At 34.2% G+C, this 13,692-nt stretch overlaps 1 protein-coding gene across 1 annotated transcript; it reads left to right on the top strand.

Annotated features, from left to right (window-relative positions):
* Positions 1-274: 274 nt before the first annotated feature.
* Positions 275-13,293, top strand: LOC136232722 (protochlorophyllide-dependent translocon component 52, chloroplastic-like). Its single transcript, XM_066022092.1, has 7 exons — positions 275-847; positions 6,029-6,216; positions 7,652-7,737; positions 7,873-8,057; positions 9,447-9,635; positions 10,806-10,993; positions 12,081-13,293. The coding sequence occupies exons 1-7, from the start codon at positions 338-340 to the stop codon at positions 12,334-12,336; spliced, it is 1,602 nt and encodes a 533-aa protein (XP_065878164.1). The 5' UTR covers positions 275-337; the 3' UTR covers positions 12,337-13,293.
* Positions 13,294-13,692: the final 399 nt, after the last annotated feature.

Genomic DNA, 13,692 nt, shown 5'->3' with positions numbered 1-13,692 from the left:
GTCCTGAAAGTTAATGGTCATTTTGTATTATACTATGGTTGTCCTGAAAGTTAAGATATGTTCGGTTAAAAATCTAAAAAAAAATTGGATGAAAGGACCAAATGGTTAATATTGATGAAAGATAGAGATCTTATAACGTGTTTTTTAAAATAAGGGGAGTAAATAATGTGTTAAGTAAAAAGTGAGGGACTAATAAATTATTTACCCAAAATAAAATATGTCCTTGTTATCCATTCTCTAATTTTTGAACAATTTATAGCCTCAAATTCAGTTACACATCCATAGATCCTACCTCCATTTGTACATTCTCAACCTCAAAATCTCTCTTTCAGCAGCCATGGAAACAATCACATCTTCTTCATCTCTCTCACTTCACATCCCAACTTCACTAACAAGAACTCAATTCACCAAAATCAACTTCCTAAACTTCCAATTCAAACTATCCCCAACTTCATCATTCTCAAACAACGAAAGAATCGAATCAAAATCCAAGCTCTTCACCGCAATATCATCACCATCCTCATTTTCAACCGAACCAATTGAAAGTGAAACGCAAGGAGAGAAATTCGATTGGTATGCGCAATGGTATCCATTAATGCCGGTATGTGATTTGGATAAAAGAGTTCCGCATGCGAAGAAGGTTTTGGGGATTGATGTTGTGGTGTGGTGGGATAAAAATGAGCATGCCTGGAAGGTGTTTGATGATATGTGTCCTCATAGATTAGCTCCGTTATCGGAAGGAAGAATTGATCAATGGGGTAGATTGCAATGTGTTTATCATGGTTGGTGTTTTAATGGCTCTGGTGATTGTAAATTCATCCCTCAAGCACCTCCTGATGGCCCTCCGGTAAGAAGTTCTGAACCTATGCTGTTTTTTCAATTTCTACTTGTCTTCGAACTATATTCATGGAGTAAATTACACTGATGATACCTGAATTTTATCATAGTTCACACTTGTCATAGTTCACACTGGACAATTTAGTATATTTTACTGTTACATGGCGGTTCAGTGCGAGTTTGATTTTTAAATTACACTGATGGTACCTGAACTTTATCTTAATTCACATTTTGGTACCTAGATTTCATTTTGTCTAAAAAATACACCTCAAATAAAGATGGCTCAAAATTTTGATCAGTGATCGTTCAACACGAGTTTGACTATTTTAAATTAAAAATTGATATCCATCATACATTCAATTAACATAAAGTATTGTAATTTTATGTTAATTGAGTGTATGGTGAATCACATTACCCGGTCACTAACCAATCAAATAAACTAAATTTTTCAGTCACCTTTACTTGAGTTATGTTTTTAGGATAAAATAAAATATAGGTACCAAAGTGTGAATTATGGTAAAGTTCAGGTACCATCGGTGTAACTAACTCATGAAACTCTTATTGACCGGTAAAATATACTAAATTGTCCGGTCATCATTACTTCAGGTATATTTTTGGGACAAAATGTAATCTAGGTACCAAAGTGTAAATAAGGTAAAGTGCAGGTACCATTGGTGTAATTTACCCTATATTCATGGGTTAAATGCATCATTGGTCACTGAACTTACATGTTGTTTCAAAATGGTCACTCAACTTCAATTTGTCTCAATAAAATCATCCAAACTTTAAGTTTTGTCTCAATTAGGTCACTCTGTCGATTATTTTTTTTGAAAAAAAAAAACTAAGCTAAATTTTAGTTCTGATAGCCAGGTGGCACATATGTGGATGGCATGTGTCATTTCGGTTAGAAATATTAGTTGTCTCACATTGACGCATCACTTATGTCATCATTACGATGTTTTTTAATCACTGAAATCGTCGTAGTGACCTAATTGAGACAAAACTCAAAGTTGAATGATTTTATTGAGACAAATTAAAGTTGAGTGACCATTCTAAAATAACCATGTAAGTGAATGAAGAATGGTGCATTTAACCGCTATATTCATGCACTGAATACGTTTTGGTTCTTTCTTGCTCTGATAACATGTAAATAGCATTGTAAATAGGCTAAATTTTGGAAATATCTTATTAGACTCTGAATTACGTATTAGTCCTAACTGCCAGAGCAAAGTGAAGATATAAATCCTAACTGGCAGAGCAAAGTGAAGATATAAATCCTAACTGGCAGAGCAAAGTGAAGATATAGGTTGCACGGAAACTCTTCTTCATTAGGTTTCCGGCTTTCATGTCCTTTTCCAATCCGTTTCCCAGCTATATTTTGTTTTAGAAATAATGCTTTTCCGTTTCTGTTCCGTGCAACATAGGTGAAGATTTGGACTGGTTGAAATGCGTATCACTTTAATTAAGTTCCGGTAGTCTATGTTGCCCGGACACAGATACGTTTCCTACAAGGATGCGGATATAGGAAACGTCATTTCTATAAAACATAGGATACATAAACATGTAAATATTAAAAATAAATTTTATATTTGAATTTTTGTAATGTAACTAAATAAATACCTATAAAAGAAATTTAAAAAACTCTTAGGCTCTGTTCTTTTTTTAGTGAAAAAAACTGAATGCTACTGAACTGAATTCTACTGAAACTAAAATAATAATATAATCCTTTATAAATAGCAATAATTAAAATAAAAAACTTATAAAAATAATAATGGTTCTGATAATAATAATAAAAATAATAATAATAATTATAATAAGTAACGAGAAATTACTGAACTGAATGCTACTGAACTGATTGATACTGAAATTAAGTAACAAAGAACAGGGCCTTATTCTTTGAATTTGCAAAATAGATAAAGAAATTAGAAGTAATTATTTATCTCTAATGAACAATTAACACAGAGAAAGGTTTGAGTTTGCAAAACACTCTCAATTTGAGAGAAAGAGAATATAAGAGAAAAAGAGATTTTAGTTTGTGATTCGTGAAGGAGATTACTGTAGATTACAACATATTTATAGAGATCGAGAAGTTTGAGAGTCAGTTCGGTTAAATTTCAGAGAAATAGATTAGAAAAGAGAAAGAGCTTTTAGTTTGTGATTCGTGGAGGGGGTTACTGGAGATTACAACATATTTATAGAGATTGAGAAGTTTTGAGAGTCAGTTCGGTTCCTATTAAGAGTCGCATCGCATCCTTTCGTCTATCTAGAACTGCTCTTTGTTTCTCTATGTTTTTGTCTTTGAGACGGAACTGCAGTCCCTTTCTTGTCTCGGAAACGCGTTTCCCAGACGAAATCGTGTATCCAAGCTTCCAATATTACGGAAACAGCTCTCAAACGTATCGCACCTGTTTATGGCCACGGAAACATGAAACGCCTGTAAGTTCACTTTTTCGTGCTTCATAGCTGGTAGCTAATAGATCATCGTAACTAAGTTCAATGTGCCAGTAGATTACTTTAATTCTAGTGATTAATAAGCTATGTTACATGGAAACGGAAGCGGATACGGATACCGAAAATGAACACCGGCCGTTATCTCTGAAAAACATAGGAAACAAAGATGTTTAATTATTAAAAATATAGGGACATGTAAATATTAAAAGTATAGTAAGAAAAAAATTGGTATTTATATGCTACATACGATTACAACAATGAGCAGAAAATAGGAATAGTTAGAAATCGTGGAATAGAAATTGTCATCAATTAATAAGTTTTATCTAAAGAGGAAGTTTTCAATTAGCTAGACTCATAGTCGGGATTGGAATTTGATTGTGTTTGCCGACGTAAACGGTTTCCTACACCACAAACGTGTTTCCTATTTATAATATTTATGAAAACGCGTCCGGAAACGTATCGTACTGGTTTTCGGAGCATGATTCTCTTTTTGGTTTGTTAGGTCAAAATTTATACGGAAAAATGGAGGAGCACTCTGAATTTGACCTCCTCCTTTCTTTAATCCGCAGGAGGTAAAAAAAAACACGGTATTACTTAATATTAATCAAAGGTCTAGCTGATCACCACGTCTATATTGTAAATATGCAGTTACGAATAATCCGGCCAAAGTAATAGGAATTAGCCCTAAGACAATTCCAAAGAGAAAAACTTCAATCATTTCAATTTTTGTTGTTGAAAAAGGGAAAAGGAGAGGTAATACACTTCCAAAAAAGACATGATACGTGGAGACGCTATTAGAGAGGAGTTTCTGTGCAACATAACTAATAAAATATCTCCAAAGTTCGGGAGACTAATCGGATTATTTGGCTAAGTACAGGGTTCGGATCTCTGATGTATTGAACCGTGTAAATAACATGTAAAGATACTCAGGCCCCTAAAGGTAACTCAAACAGAAGGGTTGCCTTCCATATAGGCCTTATGGCGCACTATTTTTTCAATTTGTGATACTTGAACAGGTTTCAGTTTCTTTCTTTTTGGGTTTCCTTCTATGGCAAGATCAAGATTTAACTTGGAAGTGATCAAATTTCTTATCCAGAATGTTAGAACTTATTACTGATTTTGCTAATTTTAGGCTAGTATGACAGTAAGCATGACAGTTTGTAGTGGTAGTGTGTACACAAACGGCTAAGGGCGAGGATTGCCTCACGCATATAAGGAGCCATTTAGCTACCTTGTTAAGAAATATGAGATATTTAACACTTTCTCCTCAAGCTCAATTCATTTAGAGCGTAAAGTTAATATTAGCGGTGACCCAACAATGAACCATGGCTCTAATACCATATAAATAAAGGCCTAACTCACCTCAAAAGGTACCTTACCTCACATATATAAGGAGCCCTTTAACTCCCTTGTCAAGTGTCATGCAACCACTTGAACTAAAAGCTTAAAATAATAGTTCAAGACCGTGGGGAACTTAGGCTATAACAAGAGAACCGGAAACCGAGGAAAAAGCAGGGGTACGAACAAAGAAAAGTGTACCATTAGGATAAGGTGTGGTATTGCCAATTCATATTAATATCTTGACACACCCTGTATGTGAATAGCCACTGGTCTTGAAGCATGCACAACACAGGTCCATATGACCATCTTCTGAAATTAAATTAACAAATTAACAAATCAACAAATGGGGTTGCCAAAAATCTAACCCCTGATCACTTGGTTAAAGAGGCTCTGATACCATGTTATGGAATAATGGAACTAATTGAACTAAAAACTTAGGCCCTATTTGGCAAATAGACGTTAGCAGTTAACTGATTGCCTTTTTGGTTAGCTGATTTGACTAGCTGATTATGTAAACTTGTTTAGTAAAACTTAGCTGATTGTTAAACTTGTTAGGTAAAACTTAGCTGATTACCTTTATTTGGGGTTAAATGGTATAATTAGGGGGTAAAAATGTCGTTCAAAAGACATAGAGCAATAAACTAATTGAAAAAACTTCTAAAACTAGTCTTTTCAAAATTAGCTTTTTGGACCCAATAAGCTCTTTCAAACTTATCTTCACCAAACACCACTATTAGAGATTTGACTAGTCAAATCCTCTAAAGTCTCAAACCTGTAATTTTACCTTAGAAAGCTCTTTACCAAACAGAGCCTTAAGCTTTTAGTTAAATTGGTTCTTTGATATTAAGCACAAGCAATGTGCGATCTTTACCATACGGAATCCATACCTCTTCAATCTAAATTTTTAGCCTTCTTGGCAATCATATATGTACAGCACAATACATACACTCTCCCTCCAAGTTGGCCATAAAATCAGATTGTGCCTAAACTTTGAAAACCATCAATTATATCCTTAAACTTACTTAAACTGATCTATTGGTCCCCCTAAACTTACTTAAAGTAATCTATTGAATCCTAAACTTACTTAAAGTGACCTATTGAATTCTGAACTTTTAAAGGATACGTATTTCAACTTGTTCAAATCTCCACTTGCTCTAAGATTTTGGGGGTTAGTTATGTGTGTCACTTTAGGCAACTTTGAGGGACTACTCGGTCGTTTTCAAAGTTGGAGACTTCTCTTGACAAGTTTAGGGGCTATGTTCTATTGCTATTTCTAAATTTAGTATTTATATTGAATGTTTGCTAATTAATGAAATTGAAAGCTTCTTAATATATATGTGAAGCTTAATGTTACTGTTGTATGTTAACTGGATTTTTATTTTTTACTGAAATAATGCAGGTCCATACGTTCAATAAAGCATGTGTAGCAGTTTATCCAAGTACACTACATCATGATATTGTGTGGTTTTGGCCTAACACTGACCCTCAGTACAAAGATATTGTTATGAAGAAAAAGCCTCCGTACATCCCAGAATTGGATGATCCATCATTTACCAAGTCAATGGGAAATCGAGATATTCCTTATGGGTATGTAAAAGATATTATCTTGACAAACTATGAATCTCATTTTCAGGGCCAAATACATCTCTAGTCTATTCTCCTATACTTTGGAAACGTCCTTTTTACCTATCAACTTGCTTAAAGTGACATATTGACCCTCTTAATTCAACGTGCCAGAGCAACGAGAGATTTTGAACAAGTTGGAGTGCGTACACTTTAAACAAGTTTAGGGGGCCAATAGATCATTGTAAGCAAATCCATAGGGGATAGGTTACTTTCAGGGAGTTAATAGGTCACTTTAAGCAAGTTCAGAGACAATAGATCATTGTAAGCAAGTTCAGGGGCGGTAAGTTACTTTCAGGGAGTCAAGACGTCACTTTAAGTGAGTTTAGAGGGTAAATAGGACGTTTCCAAAATCTAAGGGACAGTTGACTTTTCTTGACAAATACGGAGGCTAGAGATGTATTAAGCACATTTTTAGCTCATACTTCATTCATGTTGTTTTTCCTAGTATGGCAATACAATTTAGCTGATTTGTATTTCTCCCGAGATTCTAGGGGATATATCATTAACCGACTTTTCTCGGGTAAAATACACCCACGACCCTTGATTTTGGTGGTACTAACGTAATCACCCTAAACTTTAAAATTGGATATAAAAGTCCTCGTATTTTTTACCTATATTAACATAAGAGTCCAAATGACTGTTGACCAATGAAATACCGATTGAACACATAAAATGTCGGTAAATCATGCTCCTTTACTAACATGATAGCTCCTCAACTTTGAGGTTACTAATATGATGCCCCTCAAGGAGTGTGTTTTACCACATTTCATATGGTTAACTGGTATTTATAATAGTCAATGGTCATTTAGACTTTTATCTTAATATATGTCAAAGTTTAGGAATTTTTATATCCGGTTTTGAAGTTACGATGCAATCATGTTAGTAACACTAAAGTTGAAAGACCATAAGTGTATTTTTTTCCGACTTTTCTCTTAGACTATAAATATTTACTGCTTAGAATAGAAGCCCGAAACTTATTTATTCCTTCTCTCTTGTCATTGTGTGTCCAAAAATTAACTAGGAGAATGTGGTTCCTCCTTGTGGTAAGCTAATTAACAACTCGATTTTTCTGCGGTTCTCTAAAGGCTTATTACAAAGTGTCTCGTGAACCTTCTGAACTTATTGAACTTATTTAAAATGATATGATCAACTCTCTAAGTCCATGCGGCAATGTATGAGGGGATTCCGAAAAATTGAAATGTATATCACTTTAAGCAAATTTAGCGGCCAATAGATCATTATAAGCAAGTTTAGGGAGGCAATAGGTCACTTTAGGTGGCCAATAGATCACTTTAGACGAGTTCAGAGGCTAATGAGACACTTGTAATCATTTTTATGGGCTAAGTTTAGGGTTGTAGATGTATTAAGCTTCTCTAAATTATATTTGCATTTTCAGGTATGATATCTTGGTTGAAAACCTTATGGATCCTGCTCATGTCCCTTATGCACATTATGGAATAATGCGAACCAGGAAACCGAAAGGTGAGTCTAGACTTTTTTGGGTGAACAAGTTACATCTATGATACCTGAATTTAAACATGTTTCACACTTTGGTACGCACCCGAACTTCAATTTTGCACTTAAAAGTACTAATTCTTAAGCATTAAATCTTTTCAGAGAAAGCTGATAGAGAAGGAGGCAGACCAGTTGAAATGAGTGTCAAGAAACTAGATGTAAATGGTTATATTGGAAGCCAGGAATGGGGTACCAGTAAATTCATAGCACCATGTATATTTTATGCTTATACTGATCCAGTGGTGGATCAAGGTAATGGAGCTGTGTCTTCTACTGAAACTAAAAAGGTTAGCATTTATTATGTTTTTCATTATAATACAACGGTAAAAAAGCATCTTGAGCCGTCTGATCTTTCCGATTTTATTGGATTGAGTCCTTGCACATTCGAGAAATCCCTAAATGTTTAATAATTGGGGATAAGGTACAAAGTCAGCCCTATGGTTATTGGGAGAGTACATTTAGCTTCCATAGAAAATATTACAATTTTAAGCTTAAAGTTTACGAGTGTACAATTTCAAGCCTAATTGATGAAAAATGGGTTTCTTTCATTAACCGAAAATGTGCAGCTTAAGTCTTATTGAGTTGCAGAATGGTGGAGGTTGGACGATGGTCAAGACATGAAATTACACATGAAATAAAAAATAAAAAAAAAATTCGTCTATTAGGCTTAATATTGCACTGTTCTCTACCTGGAGGCTAAATCCGCTCTCCCTCCAATAACCATATGACTAAATTCTACCTTATCCATTGTGATGAAATGGAAAATCAAAACCACATTTCCATTTTGTTGGAGTAATTGAAGAAAAAAAGAAAGAACTTTGAATCCTTCATAAACACCTTAAATTGTGTCATAAAACCAATTGAACTAAAAGTAGAAGTTAATAGTTAAGGCTCAAGAATAGTTTTGTTATTATTATCTCTAACACACCCTTTCACGCGAATACTTTTTGGGCTTGAAGCGTGTACTACGTAGGCCCACTTTACCATGGGTTGAAATTTAATCAACAAATGGAGTTGTCAGAATTCGAACCTCAGTCACTAGGCTCTGATACCATGTAGTTCAATTGGTTCCATATCAGAACCAGTTTGACCAAATGGTCTAGCAGCCTCGTTTGTTGATTTAATTGCAGGACATTGTAATATGGGCCTGTGTTGTGCACGCTTCAAACCCAATGAGCATTTATGTGTTGGGGTCCGTCAGATATTAATATGAAATGGACCTTTAACTATCAGTTTAAACTTTTAGTTCAATTGGTTCCATGACAAACCAAAAGCCTAAAGTGATAGTTAAAGCCCAAAAATAACTTTTATTATTATCTCCAACAAATTGGAACCAACAAAACTTTATGAAATCTTCGTCACTTACAAAGTTTCGTGAGATGGCTTGGCGCAAAGGGAGCTTTATCACATGATTTATTTTGAAAGGAGTGGGTTACAGAGTCAACAGAAGTGTCAGTGAGAGGCTTAATGTGACAGTAGATATATGATCAGGAGATCTAATACATTAAAATGAAAAATCAGGATCTCAATCCACCAAAATCGGAATGATCAGGACCTCGAGATGCTTTTTACCTAATACAATCTTTGAAAAACGATGAACACACGAATTTTTAATTGGAAACATGATATGTTGCTTGATGCATACTCGAGTAAGACTAAATTCTTTGTTGGTACAGAAGCAGGCAGTGCAACGGAGAATGGCTTTGATATTTATTTGTGTCCCAGTGAGTCCTGGAAATAGTAGATTGATATGGGTCTTCCCCAGAAACTTTGGAGTATGGGTCGACAAAATAGTTCCAAGATGGATCTTTCATGTGGGACAAAACCTCATTCTGGATTCCGATTTGTATCTTCTTCATGTTGAGGTAATTACACGTTTAACCATTTTGAGTAGATAATCAAAACTGTTAAAATCTTAGTTAGCATATAGAAGTTGACTATCATTTTGAATAAGATCAGCATATAGAAATTGACTCTATTTCTAAACTTCTATATGTTTGTTCCTTTCAAATTTATCACTAAAATGATTTTGAGACAAGGAAGACGTTAAAGTAGTACATTCCGGTCAATAAACTCAGTACGGATCCAGCGACTTACTCCACCAAAATGCTGACATCTGCAACACCCTATGTTGCACGGATACTTCTAGTTAGTAGCGTTTCTAGGTTTCGTGTCTGTGTCTGTATACATTTCGTGTCCGTGTCTATTTTTGTTTGTAGGCTATTTTATGAATATTATGGTTTAGAAATAATGTTTCCTGTGTCCATTTCCGTATCCATATCCGTTTCCGTGCAACGTAGGCGATACCTTATTAACATGCCAAAGACATGTTATGACTCATAAGCATTATTCGAGGAGTAACCACGTGTAAAAAGATCCCTCTTTTAGAGCATTTCCAAGATACTTTTAGTCCTCTCTCTAAAAATAAAAGGAGTGACTAATACATGTCATCTCCAACAATACTTATCATACTCACTCCTTATCTATTATTTATCATTAAAATTATTAAGTATTATTATATTTACCAACTGTGAAAGGACAGAGACTCATCAACAATAAATTATTAATAAAAACTGAAATAAGGAGGGGATTAGAAGTGGAGAAAGGCTTCTCAATAATAGAGAATGAAGAGAGACTCTTAGTGATTTGAGGAGTGACTACGAGTCTCTTGGAGTTGGTTTTTAACTCAAACGACTCAAAGTTTAACTTAAAAGTCCAAGAAATGAGTCTCTTGGAGATACTCTTATTATTTGCAACTACCACATAGCAAATTTCTTTTATCCTTTCCACGTTGCTACTCCTCCAATAATGCTTATGACATGTTGAAGAGGTGTTGTTGATATCAGCATTCAGGTGAAGTCGTCGGAAAAGGTCATAGTGTCGGAAACGGTCATAGTGACTTTATCGACGAAAATATGCTACTTTAGTAATTTTATTGTCTCAAAATCTACTATAATAAACACCCTGTGGTGACCCCAACCATTGAATTAAAAATGAATAATTGACAAATTGAGTGAGTCTTGAATTCATTAAAGGAGCGGAAAATCATGGAAGCTGGCCTAGCCAACTGGCACAAGGCTTGTTTTGTGCCGACGAAAGCCGATGCACTTGTTGTTGGGTTTAGAAGATGGTTGAACAAGTATGGTGGTGGTCAAGTTGACTGGCGAGGCAAGTATAGTGGGGCTCTTCCCCCAACTCCTCCTAGAGAACAGCTCATGGACAGGTAACAAACAACTTCCACATCTATCCAGCCCCTGTACTTGTCACAATTTTTCATTTTAACCCTCCTACTTCAATTTAATTTCATGAAATTATAGCTCCTAGAAATTGCAAAGTATCGATATTAACTTCTGACATGATAACATGATTTACAGAGATGATTCGCTTGATACAATTTTGATTTTTGTTGCATTTACATTAGGGAAAAGTTAAAAAAAAAAAAAAAACCAAGACCTTGTGGTTCATTTATTTGCAAATAGTAGTAGTTTTACAAAGTTAACAAACAAAGGAATTTGACTTATATATTTGCTACGTGAAGTCAACATGCCATGTCGGTAAAATTCAATATTTTGTTGTGCCACACAAACAAAGTTAACATGCAATGCTTTTTTTTTTTTTTTTTTTGCTAACTTTGTAAAACACGTGCTTTTTTGTAAGAAAAAATATCGCATTCCTCTGCTTGCAAATCGATGAAATCTCAGAGTTTTTTTTTTTTTTATACTTTTCCCTTTATATTATACATAATAATATAGACATAGAATATACAGATTATAGGGATAAGGTCAAATTTTCTTCGTAATGTTTCCCAGTTGGAGCAATTTTAGGCCCAGGCAACATTTCATTAAACAATTTTGAATTCAGATAATAGAACCTATAAAACGAGACTCTTAATTGAGTTCAAAGGTGGAGGCAAGGGTCACGGAGGTGCCGACGCACCCTTGCCATCGGAAACCACCCCCTATAGGATGATTAAGGGGGTAGTTTTGTCCCGGGCTACTACCCCTCCATCTTCATCTGCAGGGTGTTAATTGCATCCCTAGCAAATAATAAATTTTGCATTTTTTTTTATCTTAGCTCGGGCCAAAACAAAATCGTTTTGGCGTGGATAGGGGCAAAAAGATCTTTATAGCTTGGGGTGTTCTTTTTTTTTTTGGCACTTCAAGCAGTCAAAGGCTGATTCGGTACTATCTGAATTTAAAATTGAGGATAAAATTATACTATTTCTTATGTTTGGAGATATATTTGCACTTCTCTTAAATTATATAATACGATTATGACACGACAATCTATTTTGACGCCTTTACTTTCAGGTACTGGTCCCATGTCGTGAACTGCCGGAGTTGTAATGCTGCACATAAAGCTCTGAATGCTCTTGAAATAGTTCTGCAAATGATTTCTCTGGTTTCTATCGGCATTGTTGCTGCTGCTACACAAAATATGGTGTCGACGGTGGCAAAAATGACATTGGTTGCAGTTTCAGTAGCATGTTTTGCAGCTTCAAAATGGTTGGCTCATTTCATCTACAAAAACTTCCATTACCATGATTACAATCATGCCTTTCGCTGAGAAAGACGCTATGTTGCCTGGACACGGAAACGTCGTTTCTATAAAAATATAAGACACTAAAAGGTGATGGAATCGTGTAAATATTAAAAATATTGAAGCATATTTATAAGGGTTAATTACAAGTAGATGTCTTGTGGTTACACGGATTTACAGATGGGTACCTATGGTATTTTTCTTTCGTTTGCAAAATTTTGCATTTTTTTTACTTTGCTAAATTTGACCAATAACGACCTCAAAATGAAAATTTTCAAGAATTAAAGTTGGTTAATATCATATTTACTACGGAACCATATTTTTTATTTTTCAAAATCATCATTTTTGGAGTTTTCTCTCTTTAAATTAATTTTCTCTCTCATAAAAGCAACACCTAAATGACCTCAAACCTAAAAAATTGAAGAATTAAAGTAGCTTAAAATATTATTTAACTCTTGAAAATTTTCATTTCGAGGTCGTTATTGGTCAAATTCTAACAAAGTGAATCAAATGCAAAATTCTGCAAACTATAGGGTTGCGTTTACCAAAAGAAAAACCACAGGTACCCATCTGCAAATCGGTAAAACCACGGAGCATCTATATGTAATTAACCCTATTTATAATTATTAAAAATATATTTGAATATTTGTAATATAATTAAATAAATACCTATAATTAAAAAACTCTTTTCTAAACATATTTATCAAAATACATGAAATATAATTAGAATAGCCCAGAGAAAAGAGTTTTAAGTTTGTGATTTGTGAAAATTACTGCAACATATGTGTAGAGATTGAAAAGTTTGAGAGTCACTTCGGTTTGTATTATTTGTAGAGATTGAGAAGTTTGAGAGTCACTTCGATTTGTATTAAGAGTCGCATCGCATCTCTTTCTGTAACTGCTTTCTGTCTTTGGTCTATCTGTAACTGCTCTCTGTTTTGAATATTAAGAAAAAGGCCCCACAATGGGACGCTTGCAAGTTCATGTTTCCGTGGTTCATAGGAAAGTTGTATACTTGTTTTGGATTACCGTACATTCATAGCATCTGAACTTTGCACTTACTTTTATTATGACTCCTGAATTTTAAAATCAAACAATATGACTTCTAAATTTGTCATTTTATTAACATAAGAATTAAACTCATATTTGGCCGACGTGGTTTCCAAAGTTTTGTCATTTGGTCCATGTGATATTATTTGGTGACTTTTTTCTTATGAAGTATTCTCATAAGTGACATTTAACTAATTTTGGGTGGAAAATTAATGGATTCGTTAAACATTTTTTTTTATCAAATTACACAATTTTTGACATGTCAAATATACATGTGGCAATTGATTTAATATTTTTTCATATAGATTTAATATGTGATAAATAAGAAATTAA

The sequence above is a fragment of the Euphorbia lathyris genome, chromosome 6 (assembly GCF_963576675.1).
Source record: "Euphorbia lathyris chromosome 6, ddEupLath1.1, whole genome shotgun sequence".
In the NCBI taxonomy this organism is placed as follows: Eukaryota; Viridiplantae; Streptophyta; class Magnoliopsida; order Malpighiales; family Euphorbiaceae; genus Euphorbia; species Euphorbia lathyris.
Note: the sequence above shows the minus strand (reverse complement) of the source record. Positions and strands in the feature narration are given on the sequence as shown.

Bases quoted from the DNA above. Each gene is read 5' to 3' on its own strand.
- LOC136232722 (XM_066022092.1), top strand. From the start codon at position 338: ATGGAAACAATCACATCTTCTTCATCTCTCTCACTTCACATCCCAACT. The intron at 8,058-9,446 runs GTTAGCATTTAT...TTGTTGGTACAG, and splicing joins CTTCTACTGAAACTAAAAAG to AAGCAGGCAGTGCAACGGAG. The intron at 10,994-12,080 runs GTAACAAACAAC...CTTTACTTTCAG, and splicing joins AGAGAACAGCTCATGGACAG to GTACTGGTCCCATGTCGTGA.